We start from the raw sequence: 22654 nt of genomic DNA, 5'->3' as shown, positions 1-22654 counted from the left end.
TTTTACTCCTTTAAACAGTTCTGGGGGAAATGAGAATAATGAGAACTGTAAAGCTGACATTTTTTTGTAGAATTTTCCCAATTCAAACACGTGTTCAGTGGGGTTGAGGTCAGGGCTCTGTGTAGGCCACCCAAGTTCTTCCACTCCAACCTTAACACACCATGTCTTCACGGATCTCGCTCTGTGCACAGGAACACTGTCATGCTGGTGCAGGTTTGCACCCTTTAGTTCCAGTGAAGGGAAATTGTAATGGTACAGCACACAAAGACATCCAGTTCTGTGCTTCCAACAGTGTGGGGAAGAGCCACATATGGGTGTGATGGCCAGGTGTCCATAAACTTTTGGTCATATAGTGTATGTCTGAATGAGAGCAACAAACACTGCAAACCTGCAAAGTGTGCTGCGTCGCTTACATTGCCAAAGAGTAGAAAACGAATGTAGGCCTAACCATGGCGATAAATGGTTCACTCTGACTGTATAATGAATAAGCAGAGTTTTGCCCAGGCAACTGTGAGGAGTGGAAAAAGGTCATTTTGACAGAGTATTCGAGTGTGACTTGAGCTGGACATGTAAAGTGAATATGATCTACTTTTCTCATGCAGCACACTCTTGTTTCAAAAATTGCCTGTCTAAAATGGTACTCTGCTTAATATTCCTTTCAATCTGCTGTGCACTTCTGGGATACTAACCCGTTCAGTGCATTGTGGGATTTCATTAATGCACTTGATATCCCTGATGAAAATTGTGTTAGTCTGGCCAGCTGCCAAAGCACAGACACAGACACAGCTAGTCCATCTGTGCCAGTCTGGAGTAATTTTCCATCTTCCTTATTACTTGTCTAATCATGTGGGAATGACCTTACTGCTGTGTTATTTTCTTAAAACACTCCTCTCTGCCAACTGGTGAAGATGGCCCAGTTTGACTGGGTCTGCCAGTGTTCTGGCAGCTGGCCCATGGTGTCATGGATTAATTCATTAACTGGATAATGGGGTGTGATTTTGGACACAAAATGCCTCTTTTTTTTCTCATTATATACAAACACACCATGCCATACTATAAGACTGAAGGCATGGATATTCTTTATGAAGTCTTTTGCTCTCTTTGTTTCTTTTGGTCCACACTACAGTGTGGTTTGTACTCAGCAAAATGGCTTAATACATAGCGACCGCCATATTTGGTGCCTCATATCCCTTAACAATGGATAATCCTGTTCCTTTTTTCCCTTTTACAACGTAATTTCCTTTTCCGGTGTGAGGTTGACGCACAATAGAGATACGCACTTGGGTGCTAAGAAATCCCGCCTTCTAAGCTGTGATTGGCTATTGCTTCAGAATTTATCCAATCATAGGCTTAGTTTTTAAGCTGTTAACCAATCATCGTTCAGCAGGTGGGGTTTCTTTAAATACGGATGGGGAAAAAAACGCATCGACGGCATCAATACCTTTGTTAGAGAAGCTGAATAAATCTTCGCTTCTTCTCCATTCCAGAGCCCTGAAAGTGCTGTTAAATTAAATTACACGCAGCCGGGTGTTTATATTTAGGGTCCATGGATGCCAACCGTAACAACAACAACAAAGGAAAGAAAGCCAACAACAACAGCAGCAATAATCCCAACATGGAGAGTGAGAGTAAATATCTGCCGGAGCTGCTGGCGGAGAAGGACAGCCTGGACGCGTCGTTCACTCACGCCATGAAACTGCTCACTGCAGGTCGGAAACATGTTTCTTTCACTCCTCTACGCGCTAAATGTTTATATCTGTGTGCGTTCATGGAGTTCATCAGCGTTGTGAACCTGTTGGATTTGCTGCGCTGTTGCTATGGGATGCTAACAACGTGGGAGCGGCGTGCTAGCACTAGCTAGGCCGGCTAGTCCACAAGGCAAAGCTTAGCTTAGCCTAGCATAGCTTAACAAGGTTTGAGCTCTGTGCTTGAACAAAGAGCTGAACTGAAATGTCTTGGGACGTTTTTGGACGTTTGTGGGAATTTTTCTTGAATGAATCCTGTGTAGAGGTTTAAAAGTTAATAGAGCTCGCGGGCTAAATCTCTTTCTTAGCATTTTCATGCACGCGCGCAGCCCTTAAAGGTGCAATAGTCGATTTTTTTAATGTCTTATTTGTGCAAATAATTTGCAAAATATGTAGAACATGATTGAAAAATAGGGATTTAAGCCATGAGTTCAGGACAACAGTATTGTGTGGCTGAGAAAACCCATTTGGAAAAAGTGATTTCCGGCCCGGAATGCTTGTTTACGTGTGGATGGGCCTCCTGTTAATCATTTTATATACACTCTAGTCTACTGCTTTAGTCTAGTCTAGTCTACAGGCCAGTGTGGATACTAGGAGCAGAGCTTTGTGAACAGGGCGGGGGGTCGGCTTAAGGAGTTCAAACCTCTAACTCTAATCTTGAGGGGTGGAGACTAATCGGACCTAATGCACCCAGCATCATCATGACAAATTATCTCTCTTGAGCTTTAAGGTGTCTTTTAGAGTGGTATTCTTTATTTGTTTATTTGATTGTTTTTTGGGTGGCAGGAGGGGGAGACGAGATACACTTGCCCGTGAGATGACTTGAGAGAAAATGGTGCGTGTATTGCTGCATGCACAAGTCCTGCATGTTTGGCTGGTTTTAACTATTAAGACGGAAAGTATCAACAAATAAACTCCCGTAAACATCTAATAAGATACATGGGCTTTGGTTCTTAGACATTTTGTCTGATAGGAAAGCGTGGAGAGCGTGATGAGTGCTGATTAAATGTCACACTGCCCAGAAGCTCTTGAAAATAAGCTCATTTATTATAATAAGAGAATTCATGCACACAGATGTACCACAATATCACAAGCCCCTGATGTGGATCTCATCGATACCGGAACAGATTCCGTGTGTTTCTTCTCCATTAATCTAAAGTTTGTCGTAATTAAGAACAGCTAAGTCTAGCTCTTAAACTGATCCTCTGTAATCATCCAGGCTTCTTTGGCTGCTGTGCATGTGTTTGAGGTACAGGCTTCAGGTACACAGCTGTGTTTGTGGGTTTTATTGACTGTAATGTGTCTAACTGTGGCTTAGACTGGTAAATGCAATGGTGAAATATGACACAATTATTTCATTAAAAACATGTGGTGTAGCACCAGTAGGGCTCGGGTAATTTGAACAGCATCACAAATACAGTTGAAGAAGTCAAAAATAACGCTGAATAACAGCATGTAATACTGGCCAGGACACAGTGCCCAGACTTGAGTTCTACAACAGTGTGGATGATGTCTAATGTTCCTAAAAACAGTCACCACCCCATTTTCAGCCAACTTACTCTAACCTTTATTGCGTATTTATGCGTATTATATCTACGAGGTAGTGCTGTAAGATATTAGCCGCACTTTGTAAAGACAAGTTTGAATAGAACATTTATAACCCAGTATATCCGGTTTAAAAGGTTATGGTGATGTTGGATAAGATTTTCTGACGTGCTCTAATTGTGGCACTTATTACACATTCAAATTCAAGCACACTTTTTTATTTATTTTTTTAAGGGAATCCCTGTTTTACAGCATAATTGGTAACCCGTTTTTGCACTGTGGTGTTTTACAGAGATCGAAAGGATTCAGAAAGGCGAGCCGAAAAAAGACGGCGAGACGTACCTGGACCTGTTCACTGCCAAAAACGTGCGAGTGAAAGAACGAGTGCTTATTCCTGTCAAACAGTACCCTCGGGTGAGTAGACGGAAATGGATTAGCTCTATATAGAGCATATAGAAGAGCTAGGGTTTAAAAAAATATAGCATTCTCTGCAGTATTTTGTCCATGGAGCAGAGCCTTAACCTTTCCCATCTGTCTCAATGCTTTGGCTGAATATTTTTTATTTTTTTCCCCCCATGAATTATAAGTCACATCTTGTTTTGTCTTTTAGTTCAACTTTGTGGGGAAGATTCTCGGACCCCAGGGCAGCACCATCAAAAGACTGCAGGAGGAAACCGGAGCAAAGATTTCAGTCCTGGGCAAGGGCTCGATGAGAGACAAGAACAAGGTAAAAATCACCTACTAACTAATGATCCTAATGATCCGTTAATTGAAAATTATTCTTTTGTTTATTTTATTTATTCATTTGGTTTATAACAAAAGATTTGCAGCCCTATTATAATAGTAGTTTAGATTAAAGGTTCAAAAACGTAGTACAGTCAGGGATGGCTTTAACTGTAAATAATCTCACAGATCCCTCACTCAATACTGGAGTATTTTTGGCAAAAAAAAAAAAAAAAAAAACAGTTAAAAATTAGGGGTTTACTTAAACATGGAACTTAATATTCTGGCTATTAATTGGAGTCATTTACTGGAGTATTTTTATTATTTAGGTTTTCTCCTATAGAAGCAATTTCTTATATAGTTTCCAGTAGTGTATAATAACTTGGCACAATGGTGGGTTGTGTTTTCCACCACTGTAATAAAAATAATCCCAGACCCCCTAGCAATGCTTCACGGCCCCCACTTTGAGAACCATGGGTTTAGATGATGCACTATGATGATCAATACCATGATGTGGTTCGTGGTAGGAGGCTTGAAAATAATGCCGCTATCAGTGTGTTCTTGGCCTAACACCAGCACGCGCCGAACGTGGGTAAAAATGGAAAACTCCTTCATTTTGAAGACTCGAAAATGCTTTTGAAACCTGATTAATCCAGCTGTGTTTTGTGATTGGTTATCACAGGTATCAGCTGTGAATGTCACAGAGACAGTAGATGGCAGATTTGGCCTTCAGATTCTACCCTTATGTTTCATCTCAGCCACTAGGTGGCAGTGTTTAGCTGAGTCATATTAATCATACATCTGTATGTTTTATCTGATGTTTATATAAGACAAGGCGGGTAGTTTGTAAGTTTAGAAATGTATGTTACTCATGTTTGTTTGTATTTAGGAGGAAGAACTGCGGAAGGGAGGGGAGCCTAAGTACGCTCACCTGTCCATGGAGCTGCACGTGTACATTGAAGTGTTTGCGCCGATCCCTGAATGCTACCTGCGTATGGCTCACGCTATGGATGAGGTTAAGAAGTTCCTCATGCCTGTAAGTCATTTTTGCAGCAGTACAATTCATGGTTTGTTCAGAAGGAGACAGTTTAGGTTTGTGTCCGTTAAGGGTGAATGAATTAAGGACCTTGCAGTATTAGTGCTAGGTTCGGTGACCACCTTCAAGGATTCATCACTTTGCACAATCAGTTTTCCTTTATGTTTAAGGGAACAGATTGGTATCAGTCTTCACTGTTGTACCTTAAGCACTTTTCTGCTTTGTTGTAGGTGGACAACATGGACGAGATGCACCAGGATCCCTTCATGGACGTCGGGTATCTGAACGGTGCTCAGGATGCTCCCACTCGGGGCCGTGGAGGGCCTGGCCGGGGCCGCGGAGGCCCACCACTTCCCATGCCTGGAGCTAGGTAAAAGACCTTTCTAATAACACACACATTAGTCTTGAAGATCATATGAAGGGGTGTATTCGGCAGGGTATTGTTTGCGCTTTCCAAATATTTATGATAACATAATCATGCACTGTCAGTGCGGTGGTCAGATTCTAACTCTGATGTGATTATTTTTCCCATCAGGGGTCGTGGCATGCTCCCACGTGGCGGTGCCCCTCGTGGCGGTGCCCCCAGAGGAGGCCCAGGAAGAGGTGGAGCAGCTAGAGGAGCACCCGTGGGCCGGGGCGGACATCCTTCTGCCTCCACTAACCGCGGAGGAGCTGCAGGACGGTCCCGACCCCCCACTGCCTCGCAGAGGATGGCACCTGCACCCGCGCTCTCTCATCAGCAGCATCAAGCACCAGAATCGTACGAGGAATACGTGAGTAGCCACGTTGTTCATGCCTGCACGAAAAATCGTAAATTAGTCATTAGGTACTGGACGTGCTGCAATTTAATATGGTTTAATGAACATGTGACTTAAGGCTGTGTTCATACTAGACATTTTTACCACAACAATCTGTGCCCATTTTTACTAACCTTGGCTTAAAAAGCAATGCAGAAGCCCTAAAATATATAGCAAAATATAATATTTTGACATTTTATCTACATTATATGTGTAATGATGTTTAAATTTAGTCTACATTATATGTGTAATGATGTTTAAATTTAGCAGAGGAAGTGGTTTTGTTTAGTCAGCAGGGTCACCAGTGTTCTGTCACCAGTGACGTGCTTAAACTGTCCCTTGTTAAACTATCCCTTGTTAAACTATCCCTTGTTAAACTATCCCTTGTTCTCTCTTTAGTCGTATGACGAGACCTACGCTGAAACTCCATACGAAGGTTACGATAACTATTACAACCAGTCAGCACCACAGGGGTGGGTACCTCTCACCTTATTTTGTGAAGACATCTTATGTTCTTGGTTGGGTGTTTCAGCAGTTTAGCAGGAAAGTTGGAAAGAATTTTATTTTTGTTCGTTGTCATAATGTCAATTCATTATTTATTTTTCATCCAGAGAAACTGAGTATTATGACTACGGCCATGGTGAGTCTCAGGAGAACTACGAATCATATGGTAAGATGCCAGTGTATGTGTTAAACCGTACTATTCCATGTGCTGCTTATTAACCTCCTATGATCCATGTTGGTAAGGACGTAGTTGTTTGTTTTCCTGTACAGTGCAAACACTGTTGTATTTCCTGTCTCTTATCACCACACTAAGTTAGTACATGCCCTTTCTAAAGAACACCATGTCATGCTTTACAGTTTATGGTATTAAGAGTTTATTTTGTAAAACCTCCATTAAAAAAAAAAAAAAAAAAAAGTTCAGTCGAAGTAAGTGGCTGTAAATAAACAGTTTAGATGGGGAAAAAACAATAACTGGAGCCTTGAAAATGTCCTCTCACAGGAAAACTTTGTGAATGACTGCCCTTTTTTTTTTTTTTTTTTTTTTTTTTTTTTTTTTTTAATAAATAAGAGCACTTTCTTGAAAATCTCTTTATTGCAAACCTTTGATATGTATCCATTTATATATGAACCTTTGCATTATTCTTTATTTTTTAAGAAATCCCAACAGTCGATGCGTCTTAATGTTTGTGCAAGACCTCAAGTTCACATTCTTTCTTTTTCTTCTTCCCCTGTAGCTGAGGACGACTGGGAAGGTGCTGCGTGGGGTAGTGGCGGAGGGAAAGCTCCTTCTGCCCGCCAGAATAAAGGAAACTATCGCGAACACCCGTACGGAAGATTCTGAGACGTATCGCTCAGTCGGGTTGCCTGGGCAACCGCCTCCAATTGTAACTCCTTTTAACAGCTCAAAGTAATTTTTAGATATTTTGTCCTTTTTTTTTATGTTCACCTCTTTCTAATGTTATTCTGGTAATAAACCTTTTTGTAGTTACATTAAGTAATATGCTTACTTAGGAGTTTTGTTTTAGCGCTTTCTCTTTGCATTGTTGGCTTGTGCAGTATGCTTGCTGATATTTTTTTTTTTTTTTTTTTTGAATATGTAATTATTGTGGGTAAAACGTAGAAGCCTGAATTATGCCTACAAATAGTTGACTCGCTTTTGAGTATTGTGATCCTTTAAAAAAAAAAAAAAACCTCAACAAAAGAAGGGGAGTGAAAGAAGGAAAGTGTTTAAAAGCCGCTGTACAAACCCAACACTAAACACCAACGTTAAACTGACGCGTGTAGATATGTACGCTATTTGACAAGTTTAACACAATCCAGAATTTTCTCTGAAGAAACAAAATGTTCAATTTCAGGCGCAGTATTTTGTTCAAAAGGAAAAAAAAAGTCAAATTCCGTTGGTTATGAAGTTTCTCTTTTTGTAATGGAAAACAAATGTGGCCAGTCTAAAATTATGTATATAAGTTACATATGGTTAATCGTTTTATTTTGCTGTCTATAGTTTTGCATTACACAAAAATACTTGTGTTCGTTGCCTAAATAGGGAACTAAACATGTCTTTCTGTAGTATGTCAGTCAATAAAGCGCAGTCTTGTTTTCCAGCTAACAAAACCTGGTATTTTTGCTTTTCTTCTAGTTGTCAGTACATAAATGCCATTCACTAACTAGTTTTTGTTACAAAAACTTGCATGCAGATATAATACAATATGTACTTCGTTTTTCAGTGGATGTAAAAATATTGTGTATAAACCGTTGCTAATTAGAATCCAATTAACGTAGCTGCTGTTAAATTATTTATTCTTATTCATAGACTGTCCTGTTTGTATCACAGTAAACTTAAAAACAAAAAACTAACATACAAAACACGCCCCATTGTGTGTACTGAAATTAAATGTGTTACTTAATTTTTCAATTCAATGATTTATACACAATACAGCAAAAAGGGTTACTTGTCTTGAAAGGGGACTTCCTTGAAAGCTCCACCAGCGTTCCTGGGAAGTGCTGATGTTTTTAAAACGTACTGCTCACTCCATCTTTTTCTTTTATCGAAAAGGGTCGTGAGGTGAGTCCTGCCAAGTGGCCTCTAAAATAAATACCTTGTTTAAAGAAGGTAACGTATGATCAAAATTACACTGACAAACAAGTCTCAAAAACTAAATGTAGACTTTGGCTCATTGGGCTTGTACACCAAAATGTATGAAGTGGTTTGTTTTTTTTTTTTTTTTTGTTTAAAAAAAAAAAAAAAAAAAAAAAAGAGCTTTCCCCCCCTCATCTTGTGGCCACCATGACACTCGGATAAATGTTATGTGTAGTGTGAAGAAGATTGCAAACTTGCAGGCTTACACGACTTGCGTTGGGCTGAAAAAATAAAGAACAAAAATCGGGAAGGAGGCGCTACAAAAAAGGTGGCTTAGGAAGCGCTACAAAAAGGTAACATCTGCCCTAAATGTCTTTCTCAACACCACTATTTGTTTTGTTTTGCTTTAAAAATATGAGGAACACGTTCAAAATCTAGATACATCTTTTAAAAAGTTAATACATGCAACTCTTGCTCTAAAATCTATTTTTTTTTAAAAATAGAATTCATTTAAAAGTAAAATAGTTACGACTAAATGAGCTTATAGTTATGTATAAAAAATAATTAGAAATTTTCACTCTAAAAATAGATCAAATAAAAGTAATTTAAATAAGCATGAGTTGCATAGCTTGGTTTAAAGTCATAGATCTGTGTTCTGTATAAAGCAGTAACTTTTTTTATTTTTTTTTTTTCGTTCTCCACCATCACGCAGAAGCTGATCTGATCTGCTGACTGGTATCTGACTGGATGAAACCAGTGGCCACTAAAAGTAGGTTTACTGTGATATATTACTACAAAATTTTCTTTTTTAAATGTTTTTTACACTGGATGTGTGTGGGAGTGAAAGAGAAATCATAAATCTTTTTTCTGATAAGTCATTTTCTGTTGTTTTTTTTTTTTTTTTTTTTTTTTTTTTCTTCTGTTCATGCCTTCAGGATCCTAAAGTGTGCCCCAAGATCCTCTCAAGCTGCCATAAATCCTCTTTTTGTCTTCAGAACATTCCACAAAAAGCCATTTGTTCGGCTTTGGCAGCGGCAGCTGTGTCCCCCGCAAGACCCAAACGGAATATCTTCCTGCCGCGATGTTTGCTTTTCCACCTGTTAGCAAGAGTGGAAAGGCCAGAGATATATATTTTTAAAGCTTTTATTTGGTTAAATGTTGAATTATTTTTTAAGGGGTGGGGTACTTGGTATAAAATTTTATTAAATGATTCATGAATACAGCTGTATTTTATAAATACATTATAAAGATTTTTATGGTGTTTTGTACAGTTAGACAGTAAATATTTTCTATAGTGTAAAATGTTCTCACATGAACTTTGTATGTCAAGTAGTAAATAAATTATTACAGGAAAACAATGCAGATTTCCGAGTGCTGTAGTTTTTGAGCCGAGCATTGTAACCTCACAGTGCTGTCTTTATGCTTTCCTTCACTGCTCTCTCTCCTTCCAGCTAGTTTCATTTTTTAGTGTTTTCGTGTAGGCCGAGAGAAAGCCTTTAATTGTGAGTGTACCTCTGAGTTATGGAAGTGCAGCCAGGTCACATGCTTTCTGATGGAATGGCCCCAATTCCAGTAGGGAGTGGTGGTGGTATTTGTAGGCTTATGTAACCCTGTCTCTTGTTTGTGTGCTTGGGGCTGTTCCGTTTTATTTCATTTGGGCGAGAGGCACCAATAGTTTCTGCTACTTCGTTCCATGCTTTGTCGTCTCTGTAAGTGTGTAACGAGAGGTCAAATGTCACAGGAGAAGATGAAGTTGCAAATTTTTGTTGAATCTTTTCCCATCAAACACTAAAAAGGAACTAACTGCAGGTGGTGAACTGAAGAAATGTCAGACCACACCCTCAATAGGATTGGTCCAAGAAATCAGTAGAGCAAATGGTTTGGCTCTGTTGCTTTACCAACAAATCCACAAGAATGGCAAAAATCTCAAAATCTTTGAAAATAACGACCAGAAAGTGAATGCTCGCCTGTAGCTTTGTTGCGGGCTAGCGTGAACGTAGGGTTCACGATCAGCAACAAGTGGTGACTCACTCTGCACACGCTCAGTAGCAGCCCTTGCTTACCTACAAAAGAACAGCAGCTGAATCAAATCTTCAAAGAATTAACTGTCAAAAGTCATATTATGCGGTAATGAAGTCATTTTAAAGTAAATTGAAAAATGTATGCATATGAAACCAAAATAGGCTAGTTTTGTTTGATCACAGTTTAGCTGACCATCAGTTAGCATGATTGTTAATGGACAGTGCTAAGCTAGTTGGCTAGCATATCAGATTTCAAGGTGGAAGACAGTGTGGGGCCAATATTTTAAAAAATGATATTTAACAAAAACCCAGAAGAGGCACTACTTAGTAGAAAAACAGTTTCCTTTTTGAAAAACTTTAATTTATAATTTATGAATATTTTCTGTTTAACTAGACGTTATGCAGACACTACCTTTTTTAATGTGTAGTTTGGCTTTATAGCCAACGTTAGCTGACAAAAAGTATGCTAGTTAATATTATTTGAGGGGGAAATAAGTCTGAAGTTCTTGTAATAAGTCAAATTGGTATTTTTTTGTGAGAAAATGTTAAAGATCAGATTATATTTGTACATAAATTAACATTAAATTACCTAATTTTGGGTAATCTACATAATTATTAACATTATTTCTAGCTGATTGTGTTTTCTCTTAGATTATTAGCTAGCACTGGAATCAAGTTAGTTCTAATACTACATTCAGTATTCGTCTCTGATGATTTCAGAATATACACAGATGTGATATCATTTTTTAGTTGAGTTACCCGATTCACGCCGGACACATTGTGTAAGGTTTCGTTAAAATATTACAAGACCTCAGTCAATCCACAAGTGCATTTCTGTAATCACGACTGGCAGGAGAAAGAGCAACACCACACTTTGATTTTGTCTGTTTTAGCAGCTCCAGCATTCATTTATCAGTGATGAGTAGGTGAATGAACATTTCTGGCTATTTCTTGTTGTGCTTTTGAGTGATATTACCCATTAATGTTTAATAATTAATGGACTAAGCCTGGTTTGAGAGTTACCAAAATCCCTTTCCATAATCAACTGCCCCTTCAGCCAAGGAGAGCTCTTGTTCAGTAATTATGGTCACTTTCATCACTTTCCTGTGTTGTTTTTGTGGGAAATGAGCTACTTAAACTTTTTTTGGCCAGAGCACTCCAGATCAAAAGAACAAAAGAAGATAAAGAGATAAAGATAAAGATAAAGATTGCCCTTGAGCCTTCATTACTAAGCCTAATTTGTCCATAGTTATCCGCTAGCTGTAATTCCAAAACACGTAAGCTATGACCTGACAGTGGAACAGTGAATAAGTGGAATATTTCAGCATGCTGGTGTAAAATGAGTATCACAGCGTACAAACACTTTGCTATGCATCTTCGTGTTGCAGGGTCATGGCATCTCCGTAGGTTACGATTAGAAATAAAGTGCAGAGTGTATAGAAAGTGTGGTTTTGAGATTTCTGTGGAGTTTACTGTGTGAGCTTCAGTTACACACGCAAATGAAAAAAAAAATAGATATAAAGTGTAAAACAAGGTCAGTGTGGGATGCTAGCTCGAGTTTAAGGTGCCTACGATGAGGCTGATGAGGATTACTGGATCTCTGTGAAGCGCTGGTTAAAATGGAACTGAATGAGGTCTAGACTAGACTTAGGACTGCTTTAACACTGGGTGTTTTTGTTTTGTAGAGACAAAGCATTGCCAGTAAATTGTTTTTGTGCTGCTAAAAAAGAAAAACCCGGTTGTTCAGGCTGCATGCACGCTATAACCATAATAACTGTGTCCACAGCCCAGGAATGTGATTTGCTGTGACTGAGTGAACACCCTAAACTAAACTTCCTGGATTAAATCAACACAGGCTAGATTCAACCCAGAGTGAGAAATTTTAAAGTCTGTTATTTTTTCGCACAGGTATTTTTAGTGTATAAACAATGTGCAGCTGACCTCGCTCTTCCCTAAAGTCTGGTGTCAGTCAATGATCAAGGCTGCTCAATCTTTTACAGTTATATTTGATATATATATAAAAAAAACAACTCATAGTTCCAGTTCTAACGTCTGGGTCAAGTGTTTGCACCGCAATGGCACAAACAAGTTCTGCCTAATGCCAGAACCACAAGCTCTGAACAGGCGCTGTGTACAGATTGCTCCGTCTGTTTGGGAGTATGTGGAAGATCAGTTAGAGTGATACAGAAAATGAATTCCTGAAATCTTTTTTATATTGCTTAAGGGTTTCTTCTTGTTCCTGTTGTTACTCTGATGTTCCTGTTCTCTTAGTTCACCCATTAAAGCCTTTGTCCACCCTGTCATGCCAAGGTCCACCCTGTCATCTTGTTGTCCACTCTGTCATCTTCAACTTTTATGAAAATAAACAAATTATTTTAACAAGTTAGCAAAGCCTTGTGTGTGATTTCTTAATAAATAAATGAGGTCCAGTTAGTATTGTTTGAAAGTTTGACTAAATATATTTGCTGTTAGATTTTATTTAGAAAAGAATGTGCAACTATCGCATATTTTATTGGGCAATAAATATTTTGGCTGTAATTTTATTATTATTAAAAGCCTTTTCCCATTATCTAAAATGTCTTGTTGGTAAAGGGACACATTATCTTTCTGCAAATCTACATTTTATAATAACTATGCAATGAAAATGTATTTATACTACTTTGAATTTGTCCATGACAGGGTTGACATCTTTTGTGGATTGTTCATATTTTGTCTGCTTGCAGTTAATTTATAAAAAGTGCTGGAGCTTGACCAACATGCATTTCTAACAGCCTAAGGTCTACTTACAACAAATATGAGGTTAAATGGAAAATCTCAGATTTTTATTTTGGAAATTGTGAAGTGTCAAAGGCACTTTATGGTGATTTCGACCCACTTACACACTACAGAGAATGTGGAATCAGCCTACAGTGCATGTCTTTGGAGTGTGGGAGGAAAGCCCTGAAGCACGAGGAGAACATGCAGACTCCGTGAATAACACGCGACACACTGCGCTGTTCTGGGAATCTCTCTCTCTCTCTCTCTCTCTCTCTCTCTCTATCTCTCTCTCTCAAAAAGCACCTGTCATTTTACCAAGAAAACTGAGAGCACTTACAACCGGAACTCCTCCCGTAAATGTTGAATAAATGTTACCATTTCAACAATTATACGTTTTTCTTTGTCAAAAACAATATATCTTCATAAAATATTGAAACTCTACATGACTATAGAGACAGTATATATGCGCATTAATATCACCCTGTGGCTCATGTTGCAGCCGGACCTACTGTCCACTGAAACCTACTGAAACAACGCACTGACCTGCTGACCAATCAGGGGCCACCTACTGACCACCACAGCACGGCATATTATTATCACCCCTGTGACGCATATCCAAAGCTGCAGTATTGCTTATATTCATACTGAAAGTAGAAGAAGAGGGCAAGTTTCAAAAAAAAAAAAAAAGCACTCTAACTTCAAGAACTTTTTGCGTGAAGAAGAGGGGCGGCACAGGGGTAAGAGGAGGGTATTTATAGAATGACCTCAGCTGTTTTGTTGTCTGTCTGTCTCGACGAGTTTGGCAGTGCAGTAGGAACAGTAATGCATGAAGTACGACATCACAGTGCATTACTGCACTACACCTTTCTCATCCTCATCATCCTGGGTTCATCTGCAGGTAGGAAATATCATTGATCAGTACTGTTTGGCACGTGCGTGTGGAATTTGGCACTGGACACAAGGGTGCAAGTACATCTCAACTCAAAAAGATCAGAGATGTAAATGTTGTAAATGCTCTTGCACTCTGCCTCATATACTCTGTGAGTGCAGCGACTGTTATGTAACCTCGTGTTTTCTTCCCTCCAGCCTATTTTAAAGTTTGCGGAAGAAAAAGAGATTGGCTTTTTCCTTACTGAAAACCTTTCACATGGATTTCACATAGGCTATTTGATGTAGACTGTTTTTATTATAAGGAGATCAAATTGTCATGGGTAATATATTTTGCATATTTCTAAAGCATAAATGCATACTGCTGTAACAAAAAGAACTGACTTAGTTCAAAAGTTGGTTCAAATCATGTCCAAACTTTTATAATTGAATCATAATTATATAATTAATTTTCTAGATGTTATCATTATATCATTATATAAATGTTTTTCTGTTAGTTCTGACAATGCCATGCTTCTTTTATTCGTCTATTGCCATAATATTAATAAATGTTATAATAAACATTATATACAGTAAGCTTATACAGTCTGAAACATCATATTTGGTTTTTCACAGATGTCTCAGATAAGATCATTTATATGATATTAGAAACTACAAGCGTGGAAAAATATTGGCATCATTACTTCCTATTTAAAATGTCATTATTCATTAATTCCATTAAATTCAGTTTTTCCTTATATAATGCTAAATAACACCGTATAAAGTGCAAGATTGTTTAAATTTTATTTTAATTTTAGTTCTTGTTGTTGATGTGCTGCCTTCACCCTCTCTAGTTCGGAGTCTGATTGTACTTTGATGCTTTGATGTACAGGTTTCTAGTGATGATTTTATAATATGTATCAGCCACACTAGGATAAATTTCCTGTCCAACCGTATGGAATCTGTTTTTCTTTAAGAATCACGGCTTGCAGTTTGTAAATGCAAATGGGAATCGAAAAGGATGAATGGAATACATCAATGTGAAAAGAGAAACTAACAAATAGTACATTAAAATGGTTGACAGAAAACTGAAAAATGGCAAATTGATATAGAAAAATCTGACATTGAAACCTGACATGGATAAATAACAGTAGAATTGATCAGTGTCATTTTAACAGTGCATTTCATTTTGGTACAAAAAAATATCCTCGATAGATGTAAGAGGCACTACCAGGCTGTAGTTGTGACTCTGATGAAAAAAGGCAGAAATATTTGGCAAGCAAGTGAAAGGTGAAAACAAGCAGGAGAGAGTGTGTAAGAGTGTTTCTGGAGTTATCAGTGATTGAATATCAAGTGATTTATGAGTTTTACAGAGCTGTAAAAGATTGTTTCTAAGAGTCTGAAAGACGTTTATTCAAAGCTATTTCACTGGCAGTATTACAGAAGGCTTGTTTCCGCAGGTCTTGTATGGAATCATTTAAAAGGTTTTTTCTCCTGAGTTTGGCTCACAGAAAGGTCCTTTTTTCGTTATCCAGAACATGAGCTCTTTGTTTTTTGTTCTGTGTAAAAGCGGATCAGGCCTTTGTAGGCTTTTATTCTTATACTAGTTAGTGCACTCTGAAGTGTTTTCTTTTTTCACCTGATTGATATTTAAATGTTAAATATTTAATATTTATATAGTAAAATATTAAATAGGTGAAAAAATACAGCATTTAGAAACAAATGAATCAGATTTTGTGAAGGATTGGCGTCGCATTCGTTCCCGCCTCACACTCAGTGTTGGCAGGATAGGCTACGAATCCATTGACCAGGATAAAGTGGCTATGAAAGATGAACAAATGAATGAATTAATGAAGGAAGTATAGCTGCTTGGCTGGTGGTATGCGATTGAAGAATTTTCAGTGTTCATTTGTGGGGCTTCATCATTTCTGAGGGATATGGGTATTTACCACGGTCTTCACCACTTTACCAGATCAGTATAGCAGGCTGAAAAATATAAGCCCTAATAGAGATCAAATCTTGGGAGACTTGTTTCAGTCTATGCAGTGATACAACTGTAACTGTTATCAGCCCCAGCCTCGCTTCTTCGTTATATATATTTTTTTATGATCAGTGGTCTCAGGGTCTGTTCTGAAGAACATTCCAGAGTCTTCAGTATAAGCTCTTTGTGATTACAAAACAAGGTCAGTCTCCTTGACCGCACCAATACTTTCCCAAACTAATACATCTATCTTCTTAGACTCCTTAAAAGTGACGGTACCAGCCAGCCATTTGATGGCAGCCCGAGGACACGCTGTGGTTCTGGGCTGTGAGTTCTCCCCTGACTTTGGACAAAACCCTGACCTTTCCAGCTTGGTGGTGACATGGCAGCGGCAGGAGGATAACCGCGTGGTTCATAGCTTCTATTATGGCCAGGACCAGCTGGATACGCAAAACTCAGCATACAAGAACCGTACAGCATTGTTTGTGAATGAGCTGAGGAAAGGAAATGCTTCAGTAAAGATAGAGAATGTAGGAATGAAGGATAAAGGACGCTACCTCTGCACCGTCAGCACGAGCCAGGGAACAGAAAAAGCTGAGTTACAGCTGGACTACGGAGGTAAACAGAGGATTTTCATCATCAAGTGATCTTGATTTTGAGCCTGTACCAGTGCTTTAATCATTGTTCAGTGCATGCTTTGCTCAGTTCTGTTCTTACGATAATTTATTTTATGTGTGGTGGTCTGGGAAAACCCTTCACGTGGTCAGATTTTGGTGAAGATAGGTGAAAGACCAGGTGACATTTGTCCAATCTTCAACTGTCCATTTTAGGTGAGTCTGTGCCTAATGTACTCTCACGTTCCCGTTCTTGGCTGACAGGAGTGCAACCCAGTGTGGTTTTCTGCTGTTGTAGCCCGTCCACCTCAAGGTTCAGTGTGTTATGCATTCGGAGATGCTTTACTGCTCGGCATGGTTGTAAAGAGTGGTTATTAAAGTTTAAGTGACTGTAGCCTTCCTGTCAGCCCAAACCAGTTTGGCCATTCTCCTCTGACCTATCTCATCAACAAGCCACCATTCTGTGTTAACACTAGAGACTGTTGTACATGAAAATCCCAAATGATCAGCATTCAGCATCAAATTCTGATGTTTGATATGAACACTAACTGAAGCTCTTGTAATGTATCTGCACTATTTTATGCACTATGCTGCTGCCACATGACTGGCTGATTAGATAACTGCATGAATGAGCAGGTGTACAGGTTAAAGTGGCCAGTATAGTTATACTAACTTAAAGTAGATATGTCAAAATATATTACTGACAGAAAAAGTTAATTGGTCAAAAAGTATTTTTTTTGTCTGTTTGGCTGTTTTCCAGAATTCAGAGATATGTGAAGTGTTTTCCCACAACCCCATATATATACTGTATAAACCCCCCGGTCTGTTTCATAAAATGGAAAATTCTGCAGCACTCTGCTAGGTTTATTACTACCTGTGCTAATTCCTTTTGCAGCTTTCTACACAGAGCCGAAGTTAACCATCAGTGCACGCTCCTCTGACATTTTGGTGCAGTATGAGACTGAGGGATTTCCCGAGCCCCAGGTGATGTGGAAAGGAGAACATGGCGAGAACCTCGGCAATAACATACAGACGTTTACGCAAACAAACGAAGAGATGGATCTTTATTATATCAAAAGCGTTTACACTGCACCAAACTCTCCGCTCAGCTTCACCTTCATTCTCGAAAACCAGCTACTGCATCAATACCTGCAGAGGCCCGTCAGCTACACTGGTAAGGACTTTACATTTCACCAGGTAGATGTGACTAAATGGATATTACAGCAATCATTTATGCAGTTTATATCAATAAAAATGTAAAATGTATCTAAAAATACACAAATATATCTCATTTGCATGTGGACCCATGCACACAAAAGCAATTTCAATGCTTGGTGACCCCTCTGATGGCAGGTGTGTGTTTATAATAGTGGGATGAAGACATCAAGGTCGTAAGAGTACTTCTTTGCTCTGTATGTACACAGTGCGATTATTGTGGCTGTTATATTGTTGGTTGGGAGGTCATTATGTGCACCTGTGCAGTCGCTGGTACTTTCAGCTGGCAGCATCTGGGTGCCTGAAGTCTCCCATGGTGGAAAATTTACTGAAAATTAACCAACATCCTCTGACCAATCAGAATTGCCCCCCAGTCATTTGTCTTAATCCCATTTAGCATCATCCCTGCATTTCGTCATGTAGGCTCAAGGCCTTGCTTTTCAGCTCCACCTGGGAATCAAACCCTGAGACTTGCTACACATAGCAGAGAGCACTACAGACACTCTTGCGAGCCGTCAGTAACCTATCAAGCCACTGGTGTTGACAGAAACAGGGCTTCCCTTCAGGGTATGCAGCATATTTCTTACACCCTGTTGGAGAAATCTCTGGCACCATTGATCTCAGTGATGGGTCAACACTTTCCCACAGAGCTACAAAGCCTCATATGGGCTGGTCTCTTTTTAAAGAGTTTATCCTGAGTACTGACAGACAGACACCCAACATCATTTCATCCGGTCCTTATTCAGGGTTTGACCTGAGGTGTAACTCATAGCACCTGCTCCGTGTCTGTACTGATGGCTCACTGGGCTGATCATGGTTCATGTCTCGGTTGAAGTGGGCCTTTAAAAACTAGGGTCTGACCTGGCACGATGAGGCACACAGGATCGAGGCCACCTGCAGGGCCGCTCACATCAGCACCTGTATTATGGTTTCTTTCAGTCCTTCCAGATTCGTACGATGGTTGACTCATATGCTATTTTTATTTGGGGGCAAAGAAGACTGCTTTTCTGGTAAAATCTGATGTGGCTTTCCATAATGAGACATTTATGAAAGAAGACGTCAGTGTCAGCGCTTAAGTTTTCCAGCATGGGAAAATCTTCATGACAGAGGACTTTGTGAGCTTTAAGAGAAAGAAAAAAGAGAGGCTGGTGAGGGAAAGATTGTTTATAGCCGTTACAGTGAAAGTCATAATGAGAACTATTGTGTTCCATTTTAAGCCATATTGTAAGCCATGCACAGTGATGACTGTGAGAACCCGCCTATTCTTTGTACACTTTTCAGTGTGAATTAGTGTTATACATTTTATTAAAATGTCGTGCTTTTAATGGGAAGGTACAGCAAATTGTAAAAATCTGTCCTTGCTTCCATTCGTTTGAGTATATATTTTATAAAAAAGTATAAAAACTAAGCTGCTTCTCATTTCTGAGAATAGGTTTTCAGTTTTTTTTCTTGCCTAATTTCCATTCTTTTCTTCTAGGTGGACAGAACTCCTGCTTTTATGAAGCTATTGCACTTGCAGTCATTTCTTTTCTCCTCGTCCTGACTGCAGCGATTTTGGCCGGGATATACTATTGCAAGAAGAAATAAACTGAAAGACCGTTTCTTGAAAAGGACTGAAGTAAGCTATGCAGATGTCACTATCAATGTTTAAATGTAAACATGTTAACATTGATAAATGCTGGATCATTTTACTTCCCTAGAACACATTTAATCCAACAAATTGGGTTTGATGAAGGCACGTTTTCTCTTTCAGGTCGACAACGTGGAGCTGGACAAATTTTTTGGATTATTGCTGATCACCTTCCTGTATTACATTTAATTAGATGATGATATAAAAACTGGATATAACTTTAATGATGTTTTGCTTTTTTGTATAGTTTGTAGAGTGTGTCTTTGAAGAGCAAGAGTTTTAATATAACTTTTACTTTGGCTAATTATTTTTGTTTTATAAAACACTGTCAAGGTGCCATGAGACTGCAATATTTTTATATTTTTTTACAGAACTTAACAGTACAAATGTCCTGAGTGTGCTTTCACTGACATCAGTGCCTGAGCTCTGTGTATGTCTGCAGCACAGGATTCATCAGTTATTATTATTGTTTTTTTAATTATAACAAATAACCTTGACAGTGTTTTAGCAATTTTTACCCAGTATCTGAATTCTTACCCAGGTCAACTTTCCCAGGATCCTTGGCTGTTCACTCACCACCAGCAACAGCTTATACTTACTGTTCATCATGATTAAGATGATCAGAATGTCAAGGTCTCATGAAGCTGGGAACTGTTTGTGTCTCAAAGATAACACTTTCTCAATCACTTTCTCAAAACAGTCTTACATTCTTGTGCACGATTTGAACCTTGGTATGCCGAATTCGCACAAACGCAACAAACAGACGTATTAATATTAATATTATTATTATTATTATTGCTTTGAAACTTGTTTAAGCGTCGGTCAGTGATGCTCTGTGTTAGATAATAGATGCTGCTAAAATAGTTTATAAAATGTTTAGAATTATTTCAAGAAATCATTTTGAACTTTTTCTGTTTTAGCAGTTTGACACTGGTGGTTTTCAATCAATCTGATTTACTGCTCAGGATTAAAGTATCAATGCAAAAGGACATTCTTACTATGTCTTTCTACATGTTAACATAAGATATCCATAGTTGGATGGGTTTGATAAACAGTTTATTAAGTTACATTATAACCCAAGCTAGACGCATTCAAAGACTTAATAGCTAACTTATTTCTTCCAAATATCTTCTTTTTATGTAGGCAGTTGCTACATTTTTAAAGAAAGCCTAGATTAGCCTAAAACAAAAATCACCAGTTTTAAGACATTTAATTGTACTTAATCTCATACTCTAACGCTTATTTTGACTCTGCTATCTAGCTCTTGTAAAATAAACCTCATATCATGGATGCCAGTGATTTAGATCAAAAGCGAGCTTACTTGCTACCCAACTAACAGAAACGATGCCAGGAACATTCCATGTTCCTACAGTCAGGCGTTTGAAGCTAACATTTTAGTATTTCTCTAACACTTATAAACACAGATAAATAAAAAGCAATGATAGCAACTTTTTCTTTCTTTTTTTTATTTAAATTTTTTAAAATTATTTGTTCATCAGTGATTTTTTTTTTTTTTGGCCATAAAATTTGGTTCAAAACAATCTGCGCTATGGATATTTGGGGAAACCAATGTGTGCATGTACAGTCAGACATAGCTAAAAACTGTAGAATATCAGTGTTAAATCAAGATGACACTGCCTTACTCCACCCCTCTGTTATTAAACGGTGAAGGAAGGATGGAAAAAACAGTATTTTTAGTTGGTTTTACTGAATGTTTAGCAAGGGAGGGTGTAACGAACGAAGTTGAGAGAAAACAAAACAATTAAAATGGCAGTTAACTTTTACTGTCTCTGCTGCTGTCATTAATCCGTTAATCTCTTTCACAAAATGGACGTTCTACACATATCGTGACATACGGAGCTCTGAAACATCATGTTGATGGATGTAGTGGTAGTGGAGGAATACAAGGAAGCCTTTATTTACAAGCAAAACAGCCTCAGTAGAAATTCAGGCTACACGAGTTGAGTCTTCAACCTTGATTAATGCACTACTATTTTTCTGAGCATCCTGTTTAGTTTTTAAAAATGGATGAGTTCCCTATATATATACAGTTGAGGTCAAAAGTTTACATACCCCTTTCAGAATCTGCAAAATGTTTATCATTTTACCAAAATAAGAGGGACCATACAAAATGCATGTTGTTTATTTAGTGCTGACCTGAATAGGATATTTCACAATAAAGATATTTACATATAGTCCACAAGAGAAAATAATAGTTGAATTTATAAAAATGACCCCGTTCAAAAGTTTACATGCCCTTGCTTCTTAATACTGTGTTGTTACCTGAATGATCCACAGCTGTGTTTTTTTGTTTACTGATAGTTGTTCAAGAGTCCCTTGTTTGTCCTGAACAGTTCAACTGCCCGCTGTTCTTCAGAAAAATCCTTCAGGTCCCACAAATTCTTTGGTTTTCCAGCATTTTTTGTGTATTTGAACCCTTTCCAACAATGACTGTATGATTTTGAGATCCATCTTTTCACACTGAGGACAACCGAGGGACTCATATGCAACTATTACAGAAGGTTCAAACGCTCACTGATGCTCCAGAAGGAAAAAACATGCATTAAGAGCCGGGGGAGTGAAAACTTTTGAACAGAATGGAGATGTGTACATTTTTCTTATTTTGCCTAAATATCGTATTTTTTCATTTAGTACTGCCCTTCAGAGGCTACAGAAGATAGTTACATGTTTCCCAGAAGACATGTAAACTTTTGACCTCAACTGTATACAGTATATGTGTACACACTTTAAATATGCCAGTAAGTTATTCATTATATGTCTGATTACAGGTCTATGTACTAAAACAAATGATTCTTATAATTAATTAATAAAGCTTAATATAAACAATTAAGCATGTTGTTCTGTTTGTAAATTTTGTTATTTGTTTCAGTGAGTTAAAATGCAGAATTTTGCTTCTGTTCAATTACAGGTAAATTTTTAGTTGTCAGCCAAAATATTTAAGCAAGACACCACAAAAAAGAGAGAGAATAAAATATATCATCTATATTCAACAGACACTAAAATATCATGGAACAAACATGTCAAGGTGACAAACTAGCATTTTATTCCCCTTGTTGATTCCCCTGCTGATATGAATGAACTAATTATTTTGTACTGGGAATGCTGTGATAATCTTTAAAGC

The 22654-nt window shown here is 38.2% G+C and overlaps 2 protein-coding genes across 3 annotated transcripts; both read left to right on the top strand.

Annotated features, from left to right (window-relative positions):
• The first annotated feature begins 1387 nt into the window (after nt 1-1387).
• khdrbs1a (KH domain containing, RNA binding, signal transduction associated 1a) lies at nt 1388-9785 on the top strand. 2 transcript variants are annotated; one of them, XR_004577810.2, is made up of 11 exons: nt 1389-1709; nt 3583-3704; nt 3901-4017; nt 4903-5049; nt 5280-5419; nt 5585-5822; nt 6246-6319; nt 6458-6516; nt 7085-7257; nt 9140-9196; nt 9363-9785. XR_004577810.2 is itself a non-coding variant. In XM_034302618.2 (9 exons), the coding sequence occupies exons 1-9, from the start codon at nt 1547-1549 to the stop codon at nt 7189-7191; spliced, it is 1167 nt and encodes a 388-aa protein (XP_034158509.1). In that variant the 5' UTR covers nt 1388-1546; the 3' UTR covers nt 7192-7586. The 2 variants fall into 2 exon arrangements, 1 of the variants encoding a protein (XP_034158509.1); XM_034302618.2 differs by lacking the exons at nt 9140-9196; nt 9363-9785 and having other exon boundaries at nt 1388-1709; nt 7085-7586.
• Nucleotides 9786-13786: 4001 nt separating this feature from the next.
• Nucleotides 13787-22363, top strand: LOC113542130 (CD276 antigen). Its single transcript, XM_026939471.3, has 5 exons — nt 13787-14103; nt 16312-16671; nt 17563-17841; nt 19360-19500; nt 19636-22363. Exons 1-4 carry the CDS (start codon nt 13965-13967, stop codon nt 19467-19469), a joined length of 888 nt encoding a protein of 295 aa, XP_026795272.1. The 5' UTR covers nt 13787-13964; the 3' UTR covers nt 19470-19500; nt 19636-22363.
• The last annotated feature ends 291 nt before the right edge of the window (nt 22364-22654 follow it).

This window comes from Pangasianodon hypophthalmus, chromosome 3 (assembly GCF_027358585.1).
Source record: "Pangasianodon hypophthalmus isolate fPanHyp1 chromosome 3, fPanHyp1.pri, whole genome shotgun sequence".
In the NCBI taxonomy this organism is placed as follows: domain Eukaryota; kingdom Metazoa; phylum Chordata; class Actinopteri; order Siluriformes; family Pangasiidae; genus Pangasianodon; species Pangasianodon hypophthalmus.
The sequence above is the reverse complement of the archived record's forward strand: the minus strand, read 5'-3'. Positions and strand labels throughout refer to the sequence as shown.